This window comes from Scyliorhinus canicula, chromosome 8 (genome assembly GCF_902713615.1).
Source record: "Scyliorhinus canicula chromosome 8, sScyCan1.1, whole genome shotgun sequence".
Lineage (NCBI taxonomy): Eukaryota > Metazoa > Chordata > Chondrichthyes > Carcharhiniformes > Scyliorhinidae > Scyliorhinus > Scyliorhinus canicula.
The window spans coordinates 81831294-81858993 of NC_052153.1; the positions used below are offsets into that span (position 1 = coordinate 81831294).

General features: G+C 49.0%; 1 protein-coding gene across 3 annotated transcripts in view; it reads left to right on the forward strand.

Moving 5' to 3' along the window:
- The window catches only part of LOC119970356, a 94519-nt gene that overhangs the window by 35075 nt on the left and 31744 nt on the right, over positions 1-27700 (forward strand). For all 3 annotated transcript variants that reach the window (XM_038804829.1, XM_038804826.1, XM_038804828.1), the window contains exon 3: positions 16831-16884. In XM_038804829.1, coding sequence (XP_038660757.1) covers positions 16831-16884 — 54 coding nt within the window. The remainder of the gene's footprint in view (positions 1-16830; positions 16885-27700) is intronic.

A 27700-nucleotide genomic window follows, 5' to 3' on the forward strand; every position in this document is an offset into this window, starting at 1 on the left:
CCCTCTCTACCTGCCCGTTTGCCCGGAGATTATAGCTGGTCGTCCTGCTGGAGGCGATACCCCTGCTGAGTAGGAACTGACGCAGCTCATCGCTAATGAATGAGGATCCCCTGTCACTGTGGATGTATTCGGGGAAACCGAACAGAGCGAAGATGCAGTTGAGGGCCTTGATGACGGTGGCAGATGTCATATCGGGGCATGGGATGGCGAAGGGGAATCTGGAGAATTCATCGACCACACTGAGGATATATGTGTTGCCGTCGGTGGAGGGGAGGGGCTCTTTGAAATCCACGCTGAGGCGTTCAAAGGGGCGGGATGCTTTCACCAGGTGCACACGGTCTGGCCGGTAGAAGTGCGGCTTGCACTCCGCACAGACCTGGCAGTCTCTGGTGACTGTCCTTACTTCCTCGACGGAGTAGGTCAGACTGCGGGCTTTGACGAGGTAATACAATCGAGTGACCCCCGGGTGACAAAGGCTGTCGTGCAGGACACGGAGTTGGTTTACTTGTGCGCTGGCACATGTACCTCGGGAGAGGGCGTCTAGGGGCTCGTTGAGCTTGCTGGGGCGATACAAAATCTCGTAATTGTAGGTGGAGAGCTCGATTCTCCACCGCAAGATTTTATCATTTTTGATCTTGCCCCGCTGCGTGTTGTTAAGCATGAAAGCTACCGACCGTTGGTTAGTGAGGAGAGTGAATCTCCTGCCGGCCAGGTAATGCCTCCAATGCCGCACCGCTTCAACGATTGCCTGGGCCTCCTTTTCAACAGACGAGTGTCGAATTTCAGAGGCATAAAGGGTGAGGGAAAAGAATGCCACGGGTCTGCCTGCCTGGTTTAGCGTGGCAGTGAGGGCGACATCTGAAGCGTCGTTTTCTACTTGAATGGGCAGTCTCATCAACTGCATGCATCCCGGCCTTGGCTATGTCTGCTCTAATACAGGAGAAGGCATGTTGTGCCTCGGCTGTGAGGGGAAATTGAGTGGACTGTATAAGTGGGCGGGCCTTGTCCGCGTAGTTTGGGACCCACTGGGCATAGTAGGAGAAGAACCCAAGGCAGCGTTTGAGGGCCTTGGGGAAGGGGGAGCTCCATGAGGGGGCGCATGCGGTTGGGATCGGGCCCCAGGAGTCAGTTTTGGACTACGTTGCCGAGGATGGCTAAGCGGTTGGTACTGAACACACACTTCTCCTTATTGTAGGTGAGGTTGAGGAGAGTGGCGGTGTGCAGAAATTTGGCAAGGTTGGCGTCGTGGTCCTGCTGATCGTGGCCGCAGATGGTAACGTTGTCCAGGTACGGAAACGTGGCCCGCAGTCCGTACCGGTCAACCATTCGGTCCATTTCTCTTTGGAATGCCGAGACACCGTTAGTGACGCCGAAGGGAACCCTAAGAAAATAATAGAGACGACCGTCCGCCTCGAAGGCGGTGTATGGACGGTCCGATTTACGGATGGGGAGCTGGTGGTCGGCGGATTTAAGGTCAATCATTGAGAAGACCCAGTACTGTGCAATCTGATTGACCATATCAGATATGCGAGGGAGGGGGTACGCGTCGAGCTGCGTGCACCGATTGATGGTCTGGCTGTAGTCCACGACCATTCTGTGTTTCTCCCCAGTTTTAACCACTACCACTTGGGCTCTCCAGGGGCTATTGCTGGCCTCAATAATACCCTCCCGAAGCAGCCGCTGGACTTCGGACCTGATGAAGGCCTTGTCCTGGGCGCTGTACCGTCTGCTCCTGGTGACGACGGGCTTGCAATCCGCAGTTAGATTGGCAAAGAGAGAGGGGGGTCAACCTTGAGGGTCGTGAGGCCGCAAACGATGAGTGGGGGTAGGGGCCCGCCGAATTTGAGGGTGAGGCTCTGGAGATTACACTGAAAATCCAGACCCAGGGGTTGGGGAGGACGTCAGAACAGGGGTTGGGGAGGACGTAGAGGTGGAAACCAGTCCCATGGGGGAGACAAAATGGCGGCGATGGCGGGGTCCGGAGGATCTGTTGAGGAGAAGATGGTGGCGCCCATGCAGCGCACGTTGTAGGGCCGGGGCAAGATGGCGGCGTCCATGGAGTGCACATTGTGGGGGCGGGGCAAGATGGCGGCGCCCCCGGTCCGCACGTGGCCCTGGGGGGAGAAGATGGCGGCGCCCACTGGTCGCGCGTGGCCCTGGGAGCAGAAGATGGTGGTGCCCATTGTGGGATCGGCTGGGGGAAGGGGGCAATTGCGGGCGTGATAGCGGCAACTGCGCGGGCCTGGCACACCGCCGCAAAGGTGCCCTTCTTACCGCAGGATTTGCAAGTGGTGGCGCGGGCTGGGCACGCTGGCAGGGATGCTTCTGCTGGCCGCAAAAGTAGCAGCGGGGACCCTCAGGGTGCGTGGTATGGCGGGCCACGCAGGCATATTGAGTAGGAGAGGCCCCAGCCGGGGAGGTCGTTTTTGGGGTCCAGGAGGGGTAGGATGGGTGTGCCGCGCAGCGAGCGGGGTAGGATTGGACGTCGCGAGATGCGACCGTCATGGAGAGCGCTAAAGCTTTCGTCTTCGCTAGGTCGAGCGATGCCCCTTCCAGCAGTCGTTGTCGGATGGGGTCCGACGCAATCCCCGTCACGAATGCATCAAGCATGAGGAGATTGGAATGTTCAGTGGCCGTGACGGCCTGACAGTCACAGTCCCGTACGAGTGGGATAAGAGCCCGCTAGAAGTCTTCGATCGACTCACCAGGTAGTTGTCCGCGAGTGGCGAGTACGTGCCTTGCGAAGAGTGTGTTTGTCTTCTGAACATAGTTCTCTTTAAGGAGTAATATCGCTTCCGCGTAACTCGGGGCGTCCTGGATCAACGGGAACATGCTGGAGCTCAACCTGGAGCTTCCGTCGGCGTGGGGGTCGAAGCGTTGATGTAGGCCTCAAAACAAGCCAGCCAGAGAAAGTCCTTTCTGGCGTCTGGCGAGTGCAGATCCAGCTGCAGGCGATCTGGTTTGATCCTGATGTCCATAATGTAGAAAAATCTGACTGTAATAAATTGATGCACTATCAATTGCACGAAAGACTTAGATTGGTACAACTGTGGCTTTATTACAGTCAGATGCGTGGCCTCCTCCTGCAGCTGGCGAAATGGCTGATCAGGAGAGGGTCATGCATATTTATACGGCTCCTTGTGGGCGGAGCTAGCCAGCAGGGGCTACCGGCGAACGTGTAGTGCAGGTCCTACCTTACATCCCCTAATACAGGTGCACACAGTGGATCACCACACACGCGTCATCCATGGCCCAGGAGAGGGCTGCCCTCTCACAGGCAGCCATGCACGAGAGCCAAAACAACATTGGCGCCGCACTCCGGGCCCTGGCCGAGTCTCACCAGCTCATGGCCCAGTCCCAGCAGGCCATGGCACAGTGCCAGCAGGCCATGGCACAGTCCCAGCAGTCAGTCGTGGAGAGCATCGACCGCCTGATGCACGTGCTGGATGGCGTAGCGCACTCACAGGTTGAGGTCGCACAGTCCCTGCCAGTAATGTCGCACTCCCTGGACTCCGTCTCTGCAAACCTTCGGACCCTGGTGGAGACCGTTGCACGCCTCCAGGACTGGCAGCGCCAGGTGTCGGTGGTGCGATAGAGCATGTCTCCGATCGCACCTCCGTCCCACAGTGAGGCCCGGGGTCCCCGAGGGAGGAGGAGGTTCTGGGGCCCATCCCATTAACTCCATCACAGGGCGTCCCCCAACACTTGGCCTCTGGCGCATCTGGTGGGCAGCGGGTAGAGCAGGGTGGCACACATTATCCAGCACGCCCATCGAGGCCAGGTCACCCCAGGAAACGCGTGCCGACGGGGAGCCATGTCGCAGGGCGCGATTCTCAGCAGTCCGCCTCCACTCCCGCTGTACCATCTGGGGAGACACGTAGACGTAGTGGTAGGGCCCGTCAGGCAAGGAAGTTGCACACATAGTAAGTTGGCATGGGAGCAGGGCACAGTTTAGTTGTAGGGGCTAGGGCATCTGTATGTTACTTTCACTATTAAACTCACTGAAATGAAAAATGAATGAATGAATGAATGAACTGTTGCACCTAACTTGTACGACTCTGTGCTGTGTCCGGTGCCATGGACCTCCTGATGGTGACAGAGTGCCGCTGGGGTTGACGAGCGGTTCAACGTCTGTGCCGGGTGTGCAGTCCCTCCCCCCCCCTCTGTCCCACAGTCGGACACCGTAGTCCTCGGCACTCCGACACCAGCTACCCCACACGGGCACGTGATGGAGTGTCCGTGACGAACGCAGTGACCACCGAGATGGATGGTTTAGCTATTGCCATGAGTCAGATTCTCCTCCTCATCCTCCTCCTCTTCGTTAGCGTTAGCACCACTGCCATCGGCTTCTCCCTCCGACTCCTCCACCAGGGCATCTCCCCTCTGCATAGCAATGTTGTGCGGCGCACAGCAGACCACAACTATGTGACCGACCCTGTCGGGCCGGCACTGCAGGGCCCCTCTGGAGCGGTCCAGGCATCTGAATCGCATCTTCAGCAAGCCGAAGCACCGCTCCACCACACCCCTGGTTGCTGCATGGGCCTCGTTGTATAGGGTCTCTGCATTGGTCTGAGGCCTCCGTATCGGTGTCATCAGCCATGACCTCAACGGATAACCCCTGTCGCCCAGCAACCAGCCCCTCAGCCGGGGGGGGGGGGGGGGGGGGGGGGGGGGGGGGGGGGGGTGGCGGGCGGGCGTCCCTCGAACATTGCGGGGATGAACGACTGCGCAAGAATGTAAGCGTCATGCACACTCCTGGGGAACCTTGCGCACATGTGCATGATCCTCATGTGGAGGTCGCAGACCACCTGGATGTTCTCTTCCTGAACACTTCCCTGTTGTCTGCAGGCGGGCAGTGGGGACGCGAACACCATCGATCACTCCCTGGACCATTGGTATCCCGGCCACCTTGGCGAATCCACGGGCTCGTGCTTCCTGATGTGCTCGGTCCTCGGGGAATGTAATGTAACGATCCGCGATGGCGAACAAGGCGTCGGTCACGTCCCAGATGCACCTGTGGACTGATATCTGTGATATCCCAGATAGGTTCCCGCTCGGAGTCTGGAAGAAACCGGTAGCGTAGATGTTTGGGGCCACCGTCACCTTGATGGATACCGGTATAGTGTGTCCTCCTCCCGTTCCACGTGGTGCGAGGTGCGCCACGAGGTGGCAGATATGTGCGACTGTCTCCCTGAACCATAGTCTCCCTGAACCGTAGTCTCCTCCTGCATGTGATGTCCGGTAGGGCCTCGAACGAGATTCGGTCACGGTACACCCTAGTCTTTGATGGCCGCCTGTGGCGCCCTAGCACCACCATCAGTGGCTCCTCCTCCTCCTCCTCCTTCCCCCCATGCACTTCGATATCAGTGCCCACGTCCTGTGCCTTCCTCACCGTTTGGGAGTCAATGTTCCCCTCGGCATCCCCCTGAACATACCGGCTATGAGTGCCTGCGGCCTGCGCGGCGACGATGGGCCACTCCGCGGCCATCCCCTCTGCTGCAGCAGCAGCCCCTGCATCTACATCCACTGTGGGCTGTCGCAGTCGACGCTGCTGGATGGCTAACTGCAGTGCAGCGGCTCCAACCACTGCGGTGAACATCACTGTCTGGTTGGCATACATGGTGACCTGCAGAAGGGTGGTGGGGGGGGCAGATAAACGACATGTTACACGGAGGTTCTTCAACACCTCGGCAGCCAGCTGCCATGGGATACCTGTGTGCCCCGGTGACCTGGTCGCGCTGCTGACACGCGGCCAGCCTAACCCCTGGTCACTGTCTGCGTCCAACGGTCAGTTAACACCGTCCTCCTCACCGGTGCGCCAGTCGGCTCTGCCCATCAGCCACACGACAACCTGCGGGCGTATCCTCGTCACCGTCCTGCCAGGGCAGGGCGGCTGACATGTGGCATCCGCAGATGGACGCCCCCCCCCTCCATTCCCTCACTCTCCCCCTCCCACCTCCACTCCTTCCCTCAACCCCTCCCACCTCCACTCACTCCCTCCTTCCCACCCCCTTACACCTCACTCCCTCCCCCTCCCAACTCCCTCCCCCACCTCCATTCCCTCCCTCTCCCCCTCCCACCACTCACTCCCTCCCTTCCCCCTCTCTCCCACCCCATCACTCCTCACTCCCTCCCCCCCAACTCTCTCCCCCCACCTCCATTCCCTCCCACCTCACTCCCCCCCTCCTCCCCCCTCCCCCGTTGGCCGCAGCGTTCTCGGGGAAGCCTTCCCAGTCTGCGGAGACTCCGGGACAGTCTGCTCACCTCCTCCGTGCTCAGCGTTAGCCAGCACAACTGGCTGACGACTGGATATAGAAGGTGTGAACGGCGACGGCGTGGACTGGGGTCACGCCATCGGGACTTCGGCCCATTTGGGCCGGAGAATAGCGGGGGTACCGGAGAATCGCTATTTTGTGTGTCTCAGGTGATTCTCCAGTTTGCGCCTCGCGGAACCCAATGGGACCGATTTTGCCTCTTGGGAGAATCATGGGAGCACGTTGGACCGGCGTTGCGTGGAAAACTGGCACGGCCGGCGATTCTCCCAACCGGCGCGGCCTCGGAGAATCGTGCCCCTAAAGTATTTTTAAAACAAAACAATGTTTATTCTATGAACCCAGTTAACATTTTATAAACACACAGTAAACATCTTATCAATTACCAACACACGTAACCCCACAGATATGATACTCTATAGGTAACCCTTAATATCTTTCCTAGCAACATCCATAGGTTAAACCCATTTTTAACAAAGACAGCAGGTTTACATTCTCTACAGAAACAGGTATTACTTTGAAATCACCAAGTGATCTGGCAACGTTCTTTAAAGAGAGAGAGATATACAGCTTCTTGTCTGAACGCAACTCTCCAGTTCAAAACAAAACCAAAAACAGAGCCACAAAGCAGCTTTACAGCTCAAAAGAAAAGTAAAAAGACAGACAGCCCAGCTCCACCCACACACTGAAATCACTGCAGCTATTTGATAAACACTCATTTCATCCACCTGACACCTCTCCCAAGAAAAGAAAACCCATCAAATTCAAGATGGTTTCATTTTTCACCTTTTTTCTTTCCTTTAAGAAATACTGACAGTAAAATACTTTTTCGTTTCACAAACAAAACATGCAAACAGGTACAATAACATAGTCCATTTTAGTTCTTCCTCTACCGAGCCTGCTTGTCTTCATCACATTCGTGACAAAGCATTGGCAACACGCTTTCTCATCCTGCCACATGTATTATTTTTAAATGAAATGGCTGTAACAATAAAATCCATTGAAACAGTCTGGCATTGTTATTCCAGAATCACTCCAAAAACGTCAATGGATTATGATCAGCATATGTAATTGTGTCAGACGGATTGCTGGTCACATAAATGTGAAAATGTTGCAAAGCCAGCACCAAGCTCAAAGTCTCCTTCTCAATCTTTGAATACTTCTTCTGGTGTGTATTTAATTTCTTAGAAAAATAATCAATAGTCCGCTCTAGTCCTTTGTCGTCATCTTGTAGAAGCACCGCACCAACGCCCACATCACTCGCATCAACAGCACTTGAATGGTTTTGTATAATTTGGGATGGCTAACACAGGAGCAGTGATTAACACAGCCTTCAGGCCATCAAATGCCTGTTAGCACTCTGCTGTCCACTTAAATTTGCTATGCTTCTTTAGCAAGTCTATCAGTGGAGCAACCACACTGCTAAAGTTTGGCACAAATTTCCGCTAAAATCCACTCATGCCAAGAAATTGGGTTATTTCTCTTTGTGTCGAGGGTATTGGAAACTCCCCAATAACTTTTGATTTCACATCCCTTGGGACCATTTCACATCCCTTGGGACCCAGTCCGATTGTATGGCCAAGGAAAGTGACTTGGGCTTTTCCAAATTCACTTTTGGCTAGGTTTACTACCAAACTCGCCTCCTGAAGTCAATCAAGTAACTCCATCAGATGCTTCAAATGTTCTTTCCATATCTGGCTAAAAATGACCAGATCATCGATCTATACAGCAAAATTGGGAAATCCTGAAACAACTTTGTTAGTTAACCATTGAAATGTGGCTGGTGCATTTTTCATGTCAAATGGCATAACTTTGAATTGGTATATACCATTTGGAGTAACAAAAGCTGAAATCTCCTTCACCCATTCAGATAAAGGTTCCTGCCAGTAACCTTTAAGTAAATCCAGTTTGGAAATAAAAGCTGATTGTCCCACTTTCTCAATGCAATCCTCCAAGCATGGGATAGGATAAGAGTCCGTTCTTGTAACTGCATTAACCTTTCTATAGTCCACACGCAACCACTGGGTACCCTCCGGTTTCGGTACCATCACTATGGGTGAGCTCCATTGGCTGCAACCCACTTCAATTATGCCATTTTCAAGCTTATTTTAAATTTCTTTGTTAACCAGTGCCAATTTTAAAAGATTAAGTCTATATGGATGTGGTTTGATAGGAACATCATTTCCCACATCTACGTCATGTATAGCCATTTTAGTACTTCTCAAATTATCTCCACATACTTGCCCATGTGACATCAAAACTCTTTCAGGACAGTTCGTTTTTCCTCTGGAAGGTAACTCAACAATTTGTCCCAATTTTTAAGAACATCCTAGTTTTCCAATTTAATTTGAGGAATGTCAAGTTCAAAGTCATCAGCATTCGGTTCTTCACTTTGAGTTAGAATCATTAAAACCTCCTCTTTTTGCTCTCCTTCCCTTCCAAAGTACCTTTCAAGCATATTCACATGATTCACTCGGTGAACTTTCCTTCGATCTGGCGTTCTTACTACATAATTCACCTCACTTAATTTACTTTCAATCTGATAAGGTCCACAAAACCTTGCTTTTAAAGGTTCACCTACCACTGGTCATAATTCTAAAACATTATCTCCACTGGCAAGACTACGAACTTTTGCTTTCTTGTCCGCTACCTGTTTAATCTCGTCTGTAATGCTTAAATGTTGTCTAGCCAATTCCCCTGCTCTATTTAATTGTTTCCTAAAATTTGACACGTAATCCAATAATGTAAGTTCGACTGCTCACTCACCAATTGTTCCTTAAGCAAGTTAAGTGGTCCCCTTTCCTCCTAACCAAAAATTAGTTCAAAAGGGCAAAGAGTACGAATGGAATTCCTTGATCCCAATCCTCTGGATAATCTTGACAATAAGCCCTCAACATTGTCTTTAATGTCTGATGCGAACTTTCTAACACTCCCTGCAATTCTGGATGGCACGCAGTTAGAACACAGAACATAGAACATTACAGCGCAGTACAGGCCATTCGGCCCACGATGTTGCACCGTCCTGTGAAACCGTTCTAAAGTCCCTCTACACTATTCCCTTATCGTCCATATGCCTATCCAATGACCATTTGAATGCGTTTAGTGTTGGCGAGTCCACTACTGTTGCAGGCAGGTCATTCCACGCCCTTACTAATCTCTGAGTAAAGAACCTACCTCTGACATCTGTCCTATATCTATCTCCCCTCAATTTAAAGCTATGTCCCCTCGTGCTGGACATCACCAACCGAGGAAAAAGGCTCTCACTGTCCACCCTATCTAATCCTCTGATCATCTTGTATGCCTCAATTAAGTCCCCTCTTAACCTTCTTCTCTCTAACAAAAACAGCCTCAAGTCCTTCAGCCTTTCCTCATATGATCTTCCCTCCATACCAGGCAACATTCTTGTAAATCTCCTCTGTACCCTTTCCAATGCTTCCACATCCTTCCTATAATGTGGCGACCAGAACTGCACGCAATACTCCAAATGCGGCCGCACCAGAGTTTTGTACAACTGCAACATGACCTCATGGCTCCGAAACTCAATTCCTCTACCAATAAAAGCTAACACACCGTACGCCTTCGTAACAACCCTCTCAACCTGGGTGGCAACTTTCAGGGATCTATGGACATGGACACCGAGATCTCTCTGCTCGTCCACACTACCAAGGATCTTACAATTAGCCCAGTACTCTGCCTTCCTGTTATTCCTTCCAAAATGAATCACCTCACACTTTTCTGCATTAAACTCCATTTGCCACCTGTCAGCCCAGCTCTACAGCTTATCTATGTCCCTCTGTAACTTGGAACATCCTTCTGCACTGTCCACAACTCCACCGACTTTAGTGTCATCTGCACATTTACTCACCCATCCTTCTACGCCCTCCTCCAGGTCATTTATAAAAATGACAAACAGCAACGGTCCCAAAACAGATCCTTGTGGCACACCACTAGTAACTGGACACCAGTCAGAGCATTTCCCATCAACCACCACTCTTTGTCTTCTATCAGCTAGCCAATTTCTGATCCAAACTGCTAAATCACCCTGAATCCCAAGCCTCTGTATTTTCTGCAATAGCCTACCGTGGGGCACCTTATCAAACGCTTTACTGAAATCCATATACACCACATCAACTGCTTTACCCTCATCCACCTGTTTGGTCAACTTCTCGAAGAACTCAATGAGGTTTGTGAGGCACGACCTACCCTTCACAAAACCATGTTGACTATCTCTAATCAAGTTATTCCTTTCCAGATGATTATACATCCTATCTCTTATAAACCTTTCCAAGACTTTTCCCACAACAGAGGTAAGGCTCACTGGTCTATAGTTACCGGGGTTATCTCTACTCCCCCTCTTGTTCAAGGGGACAACATTTGCTATCCTCCAGTCCTCTGGCACTATTCCTGTAGACAAAGATGACTTAAAGATCAAAGCCAAAGGCTCAGCAATCTCCTCCCTAGCTTCCCAGAGAATCCTAGGATAAATCCCATCCGGCCAGGGGGACTTATCTATTTTCACACTTTCCAGAATCGCTAACACCTCCTCCTTATGAACCTCAAGCCCTTCTAGTCTAGTAGCCTGTATCTCAATATTCTCCTCGACAACTTTGTCTTTTTCCTGTGTGAATACTGACGAAAAATACTCATTTAGCACCTCTCCTATCTCCTCGGACTCTACGCACAACTTCCCACTACTTTCCTTGACTGGCCCTACTCTTACCTTAGTCATTCTTTTATTCCTGACATACCTATAGAAAGCTTTAGGGTTATCCTTGATCCTACCTGCCAAAGACTTCTCATGTCCTCGCTTGGCTCTTCTTAGCTCTCTCTTTAGAGCCTTCCTAGCGAACTTGTAACTCTCAAGCGACCCAACTGAACCATCACGTCTCATCTTCACATAAGCCTCCTTCTTCCTCTTGACAAGTGTTTCAACTGCTTTAGTAACCCATGGTTCCCTCACTCGACCACTTCCTCCCTGCCTAACAGGTACATACTTATCAAGGACACGCAGTAGCTGTTCCTTGAACATGCTCCACATTTCCATTGTGTCCATCCCCTGCAGTTTTCCTCTCCAGGCGATGCATCCTAAGTCTTGCCTCATCACATCATAATTGCCTTTCCCCCAGCAATAACTCTTGCCCTGCGGTTTATACCTATCCCTTTCCATCGCTAAAGTAAACGTAATCAAATTGTGGTCACTATCACCAAAATGCTCACCTACCTCCAAATCTAACACCTGTCCTGGTTCATTACCCAGTACCAAATCCAATACGGCCTCTTGTTGGCCTATCTACATACTGCATCAGGAAACCCTCCTGCACACATTGGACAAAAACGGATCCATCTAAAGTACTCGAACTATAGTGTTTCCAGTCAATATTTGGAAAGTTAAAGTCCCCCATAACAACTACCCTGTTATTTTCGCTCCTATCCAGAATCATCTTTGCAATCCTTTCCTCTACATCTCTGGAACTTTTCGGAGGCCTATAGAAAAGCCCTAACAGGGTGACCTCTCCTTTCCTGTTTCTTAACTCAGCCCATACTATCTCAGTATTCGAGTCCTTATCAAATATCCTCTCAGCCACCGTAATACTGTCCTTGACTAACAATGCCACTCCTCCCCCTCTCTTACCACCTTCCCTGAACTTAATGAAATATCTAAACTCCGGCACCTGCAACAACCATTCCTCGCCCTGCTCTATCCATGTCTCCGAAATGGCCACAACATCGAAGTCCCAGGTACTAACCCATGCCGCAAGCTCACCCACCTTATTCCGGATGCTCCTGGCATTGCAGTAGACACACTTTAGACCACCTTCATTCCTGCCGGTACACTCCTGCAACTTTGAAACCTTACTCATGACCTCACTACTCTCAGCTTCTTGTGGACTGGAGCTACAATTCAGGTTCCCAATCCCCTGCTGAACTAGTTTAAACCCTCCCGAAGAGCATTCGCAAACCTCCCCCCGAGGATATTAGTACCCCTCTGGTCCAGGTGTAGACCATCCCGTTTGTAGAGGTCCCACCTACCCCAGAATGAGCCCCAATTTTCCAGGAATCTGAAACCCTCCCTCCTGCACCATCCCTGCAGCCATGTGTTCAACTGCTCTCTCTCCCTATTCCTCGACTCGCTAGCACGTGGCACGGGTAACAACCCAGAGATAATAACTCTGTTTGTTCTAGCTCTAAGTTTCCACCCTAGCTCCCTGAATTCCTGCCTTACATCCCTATCCCTTTTCCTACCTATGTCGTTGGTACCTATGTGGACCATGACTTGGGGCTGCTCCCCCTCCCCCTTAAGGATCCAGAAAACACGATCTGAGACAGCGCGGACCCTGGCACCTGGGAGGCAACACACCAACCGCGAGTCTCTCTCATTGCCACAGAATCTCCTATCTATCCCCCTAACTATGGAGTCTCCAATGACTAATGTTCTACTCCTTTCCCCCCTTCCCTTCTGAGCAACAGGGACAGACTCTGTGCCAGAGACCTGTACCCCATGGCTGACCCCTGGTTAGTCCCCCCCCCCAACAGTATCCAAAGCGGTATACCTGTTACTAAGGGGAACGACCACAGGGGATCCCTGTACTAACTGCTTACCCCCAGCCCCTCTCACCGTCACCCATCTATCTTTATTCTTTGGCGTAACTACCTCCCTGAAGCTTCTATCTATGACCCCCTCTGCCTCCCGAATGATCCGAAGTTCATCCAGCTCCAGTTCCCTAACACGGTTTTTGAGGAGCTGGAGTTGGGTGCACTTCCCACAGATGAAATCAGCAGGGACACTGACGGCGTCCCTCACCTCAAACATTCTGCAGGAGGAGCATTGTACTGCCTTCCCTGACATCACCTCTAGATTTAAAAAAAACAAGAAAAAGAAAGGAAGAGCTTACCTGCTATTACCTCAAACCCTGCTCCCGCTGAAAGGTAAGCAAATTTAAAGGCACTCACTCACCTTCACGACAGGCCCCTGCTCCCGCTTCCCAACGACCGTGGTTTTATTTTTGGTTACAGGAGGAGGTAGGGGGGGAAACACTGAGGAAGTGTTTCGGGTTTAACTGTCACTTGACAACAGCCCCTCCACAAACCACCTTCAAATTAGGCTGACCGCACTGCACGTATGCAAATTTCCCTGGAACAGCCAATCAGTAGCTCTGCTCTGCTGCCCTCTGCTGGATGCTTGCCTTCACTCGAACTCCCCGGGTCTCTTTCGCAGGTACACCTTCAAATTAGGCTGACCGCACTGCACGTATGCAAATTTCCCCGGAACAGCCAATCAGTAGCTCTGCTCTGCTGCCCTCTGGTGGATGCTTGCCTTCATTCGAACTCGTCGGGTCTCTTTCACAGGTACACCTTCAAATTAGGCTGACCGCACTGCACGTATGCCAATTTCCCTGGAACAGCCAATCAGTAGCTCTGCTCTGCTGCCCTCTGCTGGATGCTTGCCTTCACTCGAACTCCTCGGGTATCTTTCGCAGGTACACCTTCAAATTAGGCTGACCGCACTGCACGTATGCAAATTTCCCCGGAACAGCCAATCAGTAGCTCTGCTCTGCTGCCCTCTGCTGGATGCTTGCCTTCACTCGAACTCCTCAGGTCTCTTTTGCAGGTACACCTTCAAATTAGGCTGACCGCACTGCACGTATGCAAATTTCCCTGGAACAGCCAATCAGTAGCTCTGCTCTGCTGCCCTCTGCTGGATTTAAATTAAAGTTGATTTAAATTGTTTTATTCCTAAACTATCCATAACTTCTTTGAATAACTGAAAGGTAAAATTTGATCCATGATCCTATTGTATTTCTTTGGGTAGTCCATATCTCGTAAAGAATTCAAGTAATTCCTCCACAATCTTTCTAGCTGTAACATTGCGTACTGGAATGGCCACTGAAAACCTAATAGACACATCCATTATAGTCAAAAGATATTGATTCCCACTTTTCGTTTTAGGAAGCGGTCCTACGTAATCAATTAAGACCCTTGTAAAAGGTTCCTTAAATGCTGGAATGGGTATTAAAGGCACTGGTTTTATCACTGCTTGAGGTTTCCCTATCACTTGACATGTGTGTCATGATCAACAAAAATGAACAACATCTTTATGTAGTCCAGGCCAATAAAATGTTTTGGGATTTTAGCTTGAGTTTTCCTTATTCCCAAATAACCTCCCACTGGTACCTCATGTGCTACTCACAATACCTCCTTTCTATACCCTATTGGCAATACCAGTTGATGAACTTCTGCCCACTTTCCCTCCGCCTGCATATGTAAAGGTCTCCATTTCCTCAAGACATAATTTTTACGGTAATAACACACTGGTATACACGCAGATTCCTCTTCCGTGTATGCTTTCTGATATCTTTCTGTTGTAATTCAGCCAATTTTCCTGAACTAAAAATATCCGCCTCATCCTCCACCTGTTTTTTTCCAACCATCTGATCAAAAATCATTTCTGATAATTGCACTTCAACTTTATCTTCATTCTCTGATTTCTCCTCTTGTCTTATCCTGTGACTTTGCAACCTTGTTACTACACAATCCAGAAAAATCCCAGGATATTTGTCCTTCAACACTTCAATTGTCTGATTTTCTACTGGCTTACCAACCACAGTAGGCATCACTCCCTACCTGCGATCCAGATATTTAATTACCCAAATAAACTGTATTCCTGGACAAGATAGTTTCTCTATTACTCCTATTACCACTTCACCATTCTTCACTGGACTTTCCAACCTTACCTTATATAATGGAACACTACTCCTCTCACCCTGAATTCCACATATTACCACTTTTTCTGGCAACATTTTCCCAAACTACATAACTCCTCATCTCTTACCATTAAAGATTGACTAGCTCCCATATCTCTTAAAATTGTGACTTCTTTACCTGCTCCTCCTGATACACATGAGTAAGCTATACCCACACAAGTAAATTCTTTAAAGAGATCTGGCAGCTTCTTATCAATCACCACTTGATCAGGCTGGTTACATGCTCAGCGAGCTCAAAAGAAATTGCCAATGCGATTTTCCTTTCAATTTTCCCAGTGCTTTTCTTCAACCACCAACACTGTGACTTTACATGACTTTACATGGCCTAGTTCATTACAATGAAAACATTTGAAATGTTTCATTTCTCTTCCACTCTTCCACTCTCCTGGATTTCTTTTTTAAACTGCGGTACACTCTCCTTATTATCTCCCATCAGATCACCTTGACCTCTACCACTTGAGTATTTCTCTTTTCCCCAGTTTCTATCCCTCACAGGCTGAAACTGATGTCGGAAACTAAACTTTGATTTATGAACTAATTCAAAATCATCTGCCATTTCTGCTGCAAACCTCACAGTTTTAACCCTCTGCTCTTCCACATGAGTTCTCACCTACATCAGGAATTGAATTTTTAAACTCCTCTAAAAGTATAATTTCTCATACGTTTGGTCTATTTTCAAAGCCCTTATCCACCTATCAAAATTACTCTGTTTGATCCTTTCAAACTCCATGTATGTTTGACCAGGTTCTTTGCTTAATTTCTAAACCTTTGTCTGGAGGCTTCAGGCTCTAGTTCACATGCACCTAAGATGGATTTCTTCACCTCCTCATACGTCTCAGATACCTCCTCTGGTAGTGATGCAAACACTTCACTAGCTCTACCTACGAACTTTGTTTTTTGTAATGATGTGTTTATCCACCTCCATTCACGGCAGAATGTGGCAGGATTGCAGAGCTTAAATCTAGTCTGTTCGTTTAGCTTCTGCTTTTGCTTCTGCTGTTTGAAATTCAATAATCCTCGGCTATAACTTCTTCAAGCTGACACCTGGTGCTTCTCCTCATTGATCCAGAGTTGACCCCCTGGCTTGGTCGTAATGTTAAAGTGTGGGATATGCCGGGGCATGAGGCTAAAGATTTGTGGTTGAGTACAGTCCTGCTGATTGCTGACCCACCGTGGCTCATGGATGCTCAGTTTTAATTTGCCAGATCTGTTTGAAATCCACTCCATTTGGCACAGGGCTGGTGCCACATAACACGATGGAGGGTATAATCAACTTGAAGATGTGACTTTATTTCCACAAGGACTGTGTCATGGTGTCCTGCCAATATCAGCATGGACAAATGCATCTGCAGCCGGTTGGTGAGGATAATGTTAAGCATGATTTTCCCTCTTGGTGGCTCCTTCAGCACCCGCCACACACCCAGTCTAACATCTGTGTCCTTGATGACTCGGCCAGTCAGTCAGTTGCTATCGAGCCACTCTCGGTGATGGGCGTTGAAGTTGTATTTTGCTTCTACATCAGATTGATGGGTCACTGTCAGCACTTAGTATCAACAAGCATCAGCTAATTGATTTATAAAATGAAACTAAAAGCCTGAAGTTAAATATTGTCTGAATTACAATTACGTTTTTCACAAAAGAAATAGGAATGTAGAGTGTATTAACATTTCATAATTCAATTATTAAAAGTAGAAGATAAACAGAGCAGCAAAAGTATTTATGTTTCTGGGTTATAATATTAACAGCTTGCTAAAAAATAAGCTGTTGAATTTCTACATTGTGCTTAATATCTGCAGAATTCTAAGATGAAAAATGAAGGAAACCCTCAAATTGAAAGCACCCCCATTAAGGTAAGAATCAAAGGGAAAATGAAAATAACAAATTGACATGTGTTAATGTGTTTCCTGAATCTACTAATAATTGCATTTGTGCAGTGTATTGAAATATGTGTGGCACAGTGCACTAACACACTCATATTGCCATTATCTTGCAGCACCATTCCTAATTTTCAGTCTCAGTATTGTAAAGAAAATTAGGCCCCTGGAAGAGTCAATATTACCCAAAGACATGGGTTTTCTGATAATTTTTTAAATTAACAATTTAAATGTGTTGGGTTCCCAAAACACTGACAACAAGGACTTGTCACAAACAATCGTTTATTCATCTGCTGATCAGCTACTTAATGCTGCACTTCCTGCACTATTACCTGCTCCACTGTCTTCAGAGGGTGATAAGGTCTGAGCAGAACTTTCTTCAAGTGCACCGGGGTAATGCATATCCTGACCATGCCACCTTTCTTTCCTGCAGCCACCATTGCAGAAACTCTTCTGTGGCCTTGTCGGTAGGCGTTATGACTCCTAGTGTAATCATCTGATGCAGCTCATTGATTATGGTCTGCTTCATGGCTACTGGTACTCTTCTTGCTTCACAATCTCTTGGTACTGAATCATATTGTGTACAACTGGTCGCATACCAGTGGCTGTACAGTTGAAGAGCTATTTGTATGCTGCAATTCCTGGGGCCTGGTGTTGTAAAGCATGCACTTCTGGACCAAGGTGGAGGTGCCCCAATGTAATGCTGATCCGAAGATCAAATTGTGGCCATGCGTTCTGGTCAACGATATGAAATTGAACCTGTCCTGAGTGCAGTGGAGAGTAGCCACACATTCGGTACGGATGGTTTGTCTGCCATAAACCACAAAATCCACCTGGGTACTGAGGTCTGCTCCTGCATATGAGTCTAGTTCCCGTAATATTCAGCTGCTCAATACGTTACAAGTTGCTCCAGTGTCAAACTTTACCTTCAAATCGTGTTGAGGTGGTGAAGATCTCACCCTTTTCTATAATGGTGCCAACGATCTCACAATAGAATGTTGTTGGGAGCTGTGTGGTTTTGTTGCTTTGGCTGAACTCCAGTTCATTCACCTTGATGCTCCTATCGCTGGAGAACTGAAGTTTTGCTGTGTTGCTGATGGTCGAGGAATGCCACTGTGATTTTGATGTGCAGCATTTAGCGAAATGATTCCATTTTCCATATATGTTGCATCCTTTACCATACGTGAAAGATGGTGTTCTGAGGGTGATGGCTACTGCAGTTGAGCAGGATTCCCCCTGTACTATGAATACTTCTGTTTCCCATCTAGAATCTCTGTATTTTAAAATTGTTTGTTCAACATGCAGTTGCTAATGGCTATTTGTAATGTTAAATCATTCTCTTGCTGCAGCTGCTTGAAGACTAGATCACTGTTGACCTCGCAGGCTAGTCGATCTCTGACTAGCCCATTGGTGAGGGTCACAAATGCACATTTCTTTGTAAAGACTTTCAAGGGGCTGTATAACATTGCATCTGCCTTGTCAAATTTGGCGTGCCTGTCAAGGATTATATTATTGACCGAAAGAAAAACTTTTTAGAATCATCTCAGGGTCCCCTTTCTCCTCCTCCATCTGGAAAACAAATTACTCAAATTTCTCTCCAGTCTCGTGGCCTGCTAATTTGAATAAGGTGCAAACTTGTACCTTTTTTCACTTGTCAAATAATGTAGCACTGCAGTAAATGTGCCACTTCTTCTCAGATTTTTCCCAACTGTCTGCAATGTTTTCATCAAAGATGAGCAGGTTGATGTGGTGAAGTCCTTGTGCCATACTGCCAACTTCTGACACCATGTAAATGTGTAGAGTTCCCGAAACAGTGACAACAAGGACTTGTAATAAACAGTATTTTATTCACAAGCTAGCAATTACTTCATGCTTGTACTCTACTCACGCTGTTGGGCGGAATTCCCATGGTCCCGACAGGTCACCATTTTTGTAGCCACGACATCATGTCATCACATGACCACTCGGCCTACAAACAACAAATAAATACTACATTCAAATGGCAAGTCAATCATCATTGCACTACAGACCTTCTTGTTGAATAGAAAATGGATTGAGCCCTGAATCCATCCACTTGGTTAAGGAACTGTGGCCAGGAAATCTGATGGCCATGAAACTCATTTTCATGCATTAAAGAGGTGCCTAAGTCTCTAATATAGCATGCAGGAAGTAGATGCTCATTACAACTGACAAGTGGGCTATCCACGGTAGTGCTGTAGTCAGAAAATGGGCATCCTTGGTCCATGCTTGAAATTGTTGTTTGTTTACATTTTCAAATAAGAGATCCATTAGGCTGGTTTAGCACAGGGCTAAATCGCTGGCTTTGAAAGCAGACCAAGGCAGGCCAGCAGCACGGTTCAATTCTCGTACCAGCCTCCCCGAACAGGCATCGGAATGTGGCGACTAGGGGCTTTTCACGGTAACTTCATTTGAAACCTACTTGTGACAATAAGCAATTTTCATTTCATTTTTTCATTAACTGCGTTCGGCCCCTGTACAATATTGGGTTGCCCTTAATGTAACCCAGGTGGTTCATTGTGGTTCAGGCAGTAATTTACAGGTCTTGAAACAAGTTGGTGAACAGCTTGCACGTCCTGTGAAAGCCTTCTTCTGACCCATGGATGTTGAACTTTATGTTCTCCAGCCTGAGAAATTCCGCGAGGTCGGATAGACAGTCTGTAGCCTTGGGTGGTGCTGCTGATTGTCAGCCAAGCAGGAGTCTTTGGTGGCTGATCAGGGAGGCAAAGGCTAGGGCATCAGCCCCCCTCCCCATTAAGAGCTCTGGCTGCTCCGATGCGCTGAAAACCGCCACGAGTGGGCACAGCTCCACGCTCACTCCCACAATTCTGGACATGGCCTCAAAGAAGGACATCCAGTACCTGCCAACTCAGGGGCAAGACCAGAACATGTGGGTGTGGTTGGCCAGGCCTCCCTGGCACCATTCACATTGACCCCTTGCACCTCTGGGAAGAACCCGCTCATGCGTGTTCTGGTTAGGTGCGTCCTGTGCACCACCTTTAAGTGCTTTAGACTCAGCCCTGGGATACAGAATCTTCAGGAGTGACAGGTTGAGGGGGCAAAAGAGGGGGAGGCATTGCGCTATTAGTTAATAATAATAATCTTTATTGCCACAAGTTAGCGTACATTAACATGCAATTAAGTTACTGTAAAAGGAGTCAATTACTTCAGTAAGGAGAGATGATATCTTGGGGGTGGCATTAAATGAAGCTTTGTGGGTATAGCTTCGGAATACAAAAAGGATAGCTATTTTGCTAGGTGTTTATAATAGACCCCCAGATAGTCAGCGGGAAATTGAGGAGCAAATATGTGTGCAATTTGCAGAAGTTTGTAAAAATAATAATAGTGGGTGATTGAAACAAGTTGGTCAACAGCTTGCATGTCCTGTGAAAGCCTTCTTCTGACCCATGGATGGTGAACTTTATGTTCTCCAGCCTGAGAAATTCCGCCAGGTCAGATACAATGTGAATGTGAATGTGAAGAGATAGTCATTGTGTTAAGGGCTTAGATGGAGCAGAGTTCATAAAATGTATACAAGAGAACTTTTTAGCTTAACATGTGGAGGGTCCAACAAGGGATGGTGCAGTCCTGGACCTAATTCTGGGGAATGAAGCCGTACAACTGGTTGATGTGATTGTGGGGGAGCATTTTAGTGATAGCGACCACAATATGGTGCAATTTAAGTTTTTTTATGGACAAGGAAATAGACAAATTGCAGAAAAAGGTCTTGGATTGGGGGAGAGCAGGCTTTAGTGAAATAAGGCAGGATCTGGCCACGGTAGATTGGAACAAGTTACTGGTGGGGAGATCTACAGAAGAGCAGTGGGAGTGTTCAAAGAGGAATTGGGGAGGGGACAGGCCCAACATGTTCCCTCTAGGGTAATAGGAAGGAATAACAAGCCTAGAGAACCATGGATGACCAGAGATATTCAGGATACAATGAGGAGGAAGAGAGAGACTTTTAATAAGTACAAGGGCAGAAAATGAATGGAGGCATTAGTGGAGTACAGAAAGTGCAGGATGGAGCTTAAGAAAGCAATTAGGGGATATGAGAAATCTCGAGCTGGTAAAAGTAGTGAAAATTCCCAAGATATTCTGTAAGTATATCAATGGGAAGAGGATAACTAGGGAAAAAGTAGGGTCCATTAGGGACCAAGGGGGGATCTGAGGGTGGAGCCAGAGGACATTGGTAGGGTGTTAAATGAATATTTCACATCTGTCTTCACCCAAGGAGGCAGATATCGAACTCGGGGAGAGAGACTGTGAGGTTATTGAGCAAGTTGTCATAGGGAAGAACAAGGGGTTGGCAGGCTTAAAAGTGGAGAAATCTCCAGGTCCAGACGAATTGTCTCCAAGGTTGCTATGGGAAGTGAGGGAGGAGATTGCAGGGGCCCTGATCCAATTTTTTAATTCTTCTCTGGCCATGGGAGAGGTGCCAGAGGACTGGAAGACCATGAATGTGTTCCCTCTATTTAAGAAAGGCTGTAGGGATAAGCCAGTGAACTACAGGCCAGTGAGTCTCATGTCAGTGGTGGGGAAACTAATAGAGAAAATTCTGAAGGAGAGAATCTAACTCCACTTGGAGAGGCAAGATTTGATCAGGAATAGTCAGCATGGCTTTGTCAGAGGGATGTCATGCCTATCAAATTTGATTCAACTTTTCGAGCACGTGACTAAGTGTGTAGATGAGGGTAGTGCAGTTGATGTAGTTTACATGGATTTCAGCAAAGCATGGGATACAGGGGAACTTGATAAGGTGGATTCAAAGTTGGCTGAGCTGTAAGAGACAGAGAGTGATGACAGACGGCTGCTTTAGTGACTGGAAGCCAGTGTCCAGTGGCATCCCACAGGGATCTATGCTGGGTCCTCTATTATTCATCATTTATATAAATTACTTAGATGACTATGTGGGGGTTAGAATCAGTAAATTTGCACAAAGATAGGTTGGATGGCCTAGAGCCAGACGATCCAGAAGGTGGAGGAGATGGTGGGGGAGCACGAGGCGCAGCTTGCCTTGATGGCAGCAGAGATGGGGGTGATGCGGGATCATCAAAGGCGACTACATAGATACATACATAGAAGATAGGAGCAGGAGGAGGCCTTTTGGCCCTTCGAGCCTGCTCTGCCATTTATCATGATCATGGCTGATCATCCAACTCTGCAGGAGAAAGTGGAGGACCTGGAGAATCAGTCTCGCAGGCAAAACGTGAGGATCGTGAGACTGCCAGAGGGCAGTGAGGGAGCGGATGCCGGCACGTGTAGCTTGGATGTTCGAGAAGCTGCTGGGAGAGGGGATACTTGAACAACCCTTGGAAATGGACCGGGCACACGGTGCTGATGAGGAAGTCGCAGGGGAACGAGCCGCCAAGGGCAATGGTGGTGCGCCTACACCGGTTCCTGGATAAGGAGCGGATTTTGAGATGGACCAGGCAGATGAGGCACTGTACCTGGGAGGACAATGGGCTGCGTGTGTACCAGGACCTTGGTGTGGAGCTGCCCAAGAGGAGAGCGGGCTTCAACACGGTGAAGGCTCTTTAAGAAGGGGGTGAAATTTGGCATGCTGTACCTGGCGCACCTGTGGGTGAGTTATAAGGGTCGGGAGCTGTATTTCGGGACGCCTGAGGAGGCAATGGATTTTGTCAGGGACAATAAACTGGCAGAAGCAGGAGGACACTGAACCTTTGAGGAGATGTTCACTTTCTGTTCCTTTGGGCTTGTTTTTGTATTGTGTTTGGGACCATTGCTCTGCGTTTGTTCTTGCTGGGGGATGGTAGGTTGCTCTTTTCTTTGTGTTTGGGTTGGTGTTGTTACGTTTGCACCAGGATAATGTTTGAGCAGGGGGAAGGGGAATCAGTGGGGGGATAGGCGCCATGGCGGGGGCTACCAGGCTAGCTGGGTGGGCTAGTTCACGGAAGCGTAGTGGGGCTGAGCAGGTGGTTAGTGGGTGATTGAGGATCGGGGTTGTTACTTTGGGCTACGTACATCCAGACATAGGAACAGCTTCTTCCCCACAGCTGCAAGACTCCTCAACGACTCCCCCTCGGACTGATCTGTTCCCTGTAAGAACACTATTCACGACGCCCTATGCTGCTCTTGGCCATTTATTTGCTTTGTTTGGCCCGTTGTTCCGCACTGTTACCAATCACTGTTTGTTGGTGTATCATTTGTCAATATTCTCTGTTGATTATTCTTTTGTCTACTATGTACGTACTATGTACGTTCCCTCGGCCGCAGAAAAATACTTTTCACTGTACTTCGGTACATGTGACACTAAATCAAATCAAATCAAATCAGCTGAGGAGGGCGAGATGTGTGCTTTATGAATATGGGGAGAAGGCGAGCAGGATGTTGGCACACCAATTGAGGAAGCAGGAGGCAGCTAGGGAGATCGGGAAAGCAAAGGTCGGGAGGGGGACTGTGGTTTTGGATCCGGCCGGGGTGGAGGAGATGAGGTGGGTTTTGGACGGGTTGGAGTTCCTGAGGGTGGAAGAGGGTCTGGTGGAGGGGATGGGTGCCCCCATTGGGCTGGTGGAAGTGGTGGAGGAGTTGGAGGTGGTGCAGTTTTTAACATCGGCCCATCGAATCTGCACCGACCCACTTAAGCCCTCACTTCCACCCTATTCCCGTAACCCAATAACCCCTCCGATCCTTTTTGGTCACTAAGGTCAATTTATCACCTAACCTGCACGTCTTTGGACTGTGGGAGGAAACCGGAGCACCCGGAGGAAACCCACGCAGACACGGGGAGAACATGCAGACTCCTCACAGACAGTGACCCAGCAGGGAATCGAAGCTGGGACCCTGGTGCTGTGAAGCCACAGTGCTATCCACTTGTGCTACCGTGCTGCCCAGTTGGGTAAGGCCCCGGGCCCAGACGGATACCCAGTAGAGTTCTATAAAAAGATTTTGGGGGTCCTGATGCCCTTGTTGGTGAGGGCGTTTGACAAGGCGAGTGAGCGGGAGGTGCTCCCCCCGACGCTATCGGGTGTGGAGGTGGTGGTTGCAATGGACACGGAAAAGGCCTTTGATCGGGTGGAGTGGGACTATCTGTGGGAGGTTTTGGGGATGTTTGGGGTTGGGCAGGGTTTTGTGGTTGTGTCCGGCTGCTGTACCACGCACCGGTGGCGAGCATGCGGACAAACCGGGTGAGTTCGGACTATTTTAGGCTGCACCAGTGAACGAGGCAGGGATGTCCACTCTCCCCAGTGTTCTTTGCATTGGCTATAGAGCCACTGGTGATGGCGTCGAGGAACTGACAGGGGATAGTCCTGGGGGGGGGGGGGGGGTGCGCACAGGGTCTTCCTTTCCATGGATGATTTGTTACTGTATATTTTGGATCCGTTGGGTGGTATTAGGGGGATTATGGGGATCTTCGAGGAACTTGGCCAGTTTTTGGGGTGTAAATTGAACATGGGGAAGAGTGAGGTCTTTCTGATCCAGGCGAGGGGGAAGGAGAAGAGATTGGGGAGATGCCGTTCAAGGTGATGGGGGGGGGGGGGAGTTTTTGATATGTGGGCATTCAGGTGGTGCGGGAGTGGGAGCAGCTACATATATTATATCTGGCTCAGTTGGTGGAGCGGATGAAGAGGGACTTTAGGAGGTGGGACACGCTCCCGTTGTCATTGGCGGGAGGGTTCAGGCAGTGAAGATGACTGTCCTCCCGAAGTTCTTGTTTGTATTTCAGAGCCTCCCAATCTTCATTTCCAAGGCGTTTCTTTAGGAAAGTGAACACGGTGATCTCAGGCTTTGTGTGGGCGGGTAAAGCCTTGTGGGTGAAGAAGGTGCTGCTGGAGCAGGGTCAGGGGAGGGGGCTGGCTGTCCCAAACTTTATAAATTACTACTGGGCGACAAATATAGCGGTGGTCAAAAAATGGGTAGTGGGGGATGGGTCGGTATGGGAGTGGATGGAGGAAGCCTCATGTAAGGACATGAATTTGGGGGCATTGTTAACGGCCCCTCTGCCGTTTTCACTGGCCATGTACTCCACAAGCCTGGTCGTGGTGGTGGCCCTGAGGGTGTGGGGACAGTGGCAACAGCATATGGGGCTGGGGTTGGTGTGCGTGCCAATATGTGACAACCATTGGTTTGCTCCGGGGGGGCTGAATGCGGGGTGTCGGGGGTGGCATTGGGTGGGGATCGAGTGGTTTGGGGATTTGTTTATAGACAGGGGCTTTCCGTGCTTAGAAGAGTTGGAGGAGGAGTTTGAACTGCCGGTGGGAATGTATTCCGTTACTTACAGGTGAGGGACTTTGTGTGGAGGCAGGTATTGACCTTCCTGCACCTGCTGCCCCAAGGGCTGCAGGTTAAGGTAGTATCGAAAGTGGGAGTGGAGAGGGGAAGGTATCAGAAATCTATCAGGAACTAATGGACTGGGAGCGAGCCCCGATAGGGGAAGTGGGCGGAAGAGTTGGGTTGGGAGTTCTCAGGCTTGGTTATGGGAGGACGCCCTGAGAAGAGTCAATGTGTCCTTGTCGTGTGCCAGGATTGGCCTAATACAATTTATGATGGTCCACAGGGCACATCTGATTGTGGCTCGAATGAGCAGGTTTTTTGAAGGAGTGGAGGATAGGGGTGGGAGTTGTGCGGGTAGATCCGCGAATCATGTCCATATGTTTTTGGCGTGTCCAAAGCTTGGGGGATTTGGAGAGGGGTTTGCTGACATTATGTTAGAGATTCTGAAAGTAAGAGTGGTCCCGAGTCCAGAAGTGGCAATTTTCGGTGTGTCAGAAGACCCGGGAGTCCAGGGGGCGAGAGAGGCCGATGTCTCGGCCTTTGCCTCCCTGGTAGTCCAGAAACGGATCTTGCTATCATGGAGGGACTCGGAACCCCCAAAGCTGGGGGTGTGGGTTAGTGACGTGGCCAGGTTTCTCCAGCTGGAGAAGTTTTGTGAGGGCCACGAAGAATCCAGCACGAGGTTTCAGGATACAAAGAAATAACATTTATTTACAATAACATATATATACAACAGCAGCAGCAACTTCCCTTGCTGCTCACTCCTCTCTCTCTGCTGGTTCCAAACTGACCAGCTCTATTTATGCAGGGAGTCTGCTAATGATTTCTCCGCCCCCCTCATTGGGAAAGCTCATATTCCCATAGGATTGTGGGATTGTCATTAGTCCCCAGCCAATGGTAAGCAGGCAGGTTATAACATCCCTGATAATCCTGATTCTTTTGCTGTCAGTCTGGTCTCCATAAAATTTGAGACGAATTTGCAGGTATCAATTATTGTTTATTTTAACCAGCTAGCTGGGGTGACTCACTCTATTTAAAGCACAGGACACAATCTGTGTCTCCTGGATCTTCAACAGCGAGAGTGAGCAAAAAGCACAAAGCATTTCTGTACAGATACATTCAAGTTGCATCAAGTTTCACATACGTACGACCAAATAAGGCAACAGTAATGAATGCAAGATTCCCATAGGTCATCCCTATACACTTCCTGACCTGGCCATATACCCTGATTGGCTCATTTCACATTCCTCAGCCCTGGGCTCACTTCACATTCTTCAGCCCTTGGGGGCCCCTTTCGCTCAGCATTCTCGTCCTAGCAACTGGCCCTCCCCCCTTCCTGGCCATGCTTTGCTCAGTTCCTTTGTTCATTCCCTGATAAACTCATTACCCTACTCTCCGGCTCCTATACCCAGGTCTATCCTCTACATTATTCTAACTAATTATCCCATTTTGTATCACATTCGTTTGTTCAATTCCTTATTTACTCCTTTTATCATTTCATGATAACCTATTGGTCCAATCCCTAGCTGTGCTCAGGATTCCCCTCTCACAGAATTCTGCTGAGACTGCCCGCACGCAGAGGTGCAGGCGACTGTGGTAGGGACTAGAGTCCCGATTGCGATTTGGTGGGGAAATGGAGGTGACAAAACATTGGTCGCTGTGCCATTAAAGAAGTAGTATCCTTGATCCGTGTACAGGCTAGCATCACAATCAGTATATGGTTGAGCAGGAATCCCCCAGTAGCCCAGTTTATCCAACCGTGGAATGCCCATTCGGGCTTCCGAGCAATGCGGAAAGCCCTAGTCCCAACAGTGATATGAGAGGCATTTGCCCAGCAACAAAGGAGCTGAAGGCCTGCCTTCAGCGGGACACAGATGGCGTTGTAACAGACACATTGACCTGATGTCAGGGTTACGTGACACTTCCGATCAGTACAAGTGGAGAACAGACATGTTATATTTGTTTCTACCTCTACCAACAAACAGCCATACCTCTCACTGCTGAAACAATTCTCGTACGACTGGGAGTCTCTATTGGGAGTGAACGCCCTCCACCGTTGAAGCTTATCATACTGTGAATGGGAGTTATCCCGAGGAAGGGGAAGGCAAATAGCTGGTGGGGCCGAACCCGGATCGTAAGGAAGAGTAACTTGCTCGGGCGGTGGCTCAGAACGCTGAAAGTGAACCACCATTTGGGGAATTCCCCAAAACGGTGAGACGGAAAATAACCTAGACACCGATGCGGGGTTCGGGTAGCAGACAACCCGTCCCTGGCCATACATGCGGTGGTAGATTTGGTAGAAGAGATTCATGCTGCCCAGGTTCCCTTCGTTCTGGGTCCTAACTGAAGTAAGTATACCTCCTGATAACCTGTGTTCTCGTCGTGCCTCCTTTCTTACTCGTTCCGTCCTCTCGCTATTCCTCCTCTCTCCCCTACAACCTTTTCCTACCCACTCCGCACGGTCTGATTTTACCTTTATGGCACCAGTCTTATCACATCCAAAATCAAATTTACATTTACTCCAAAAAACAAGGCGATGTCC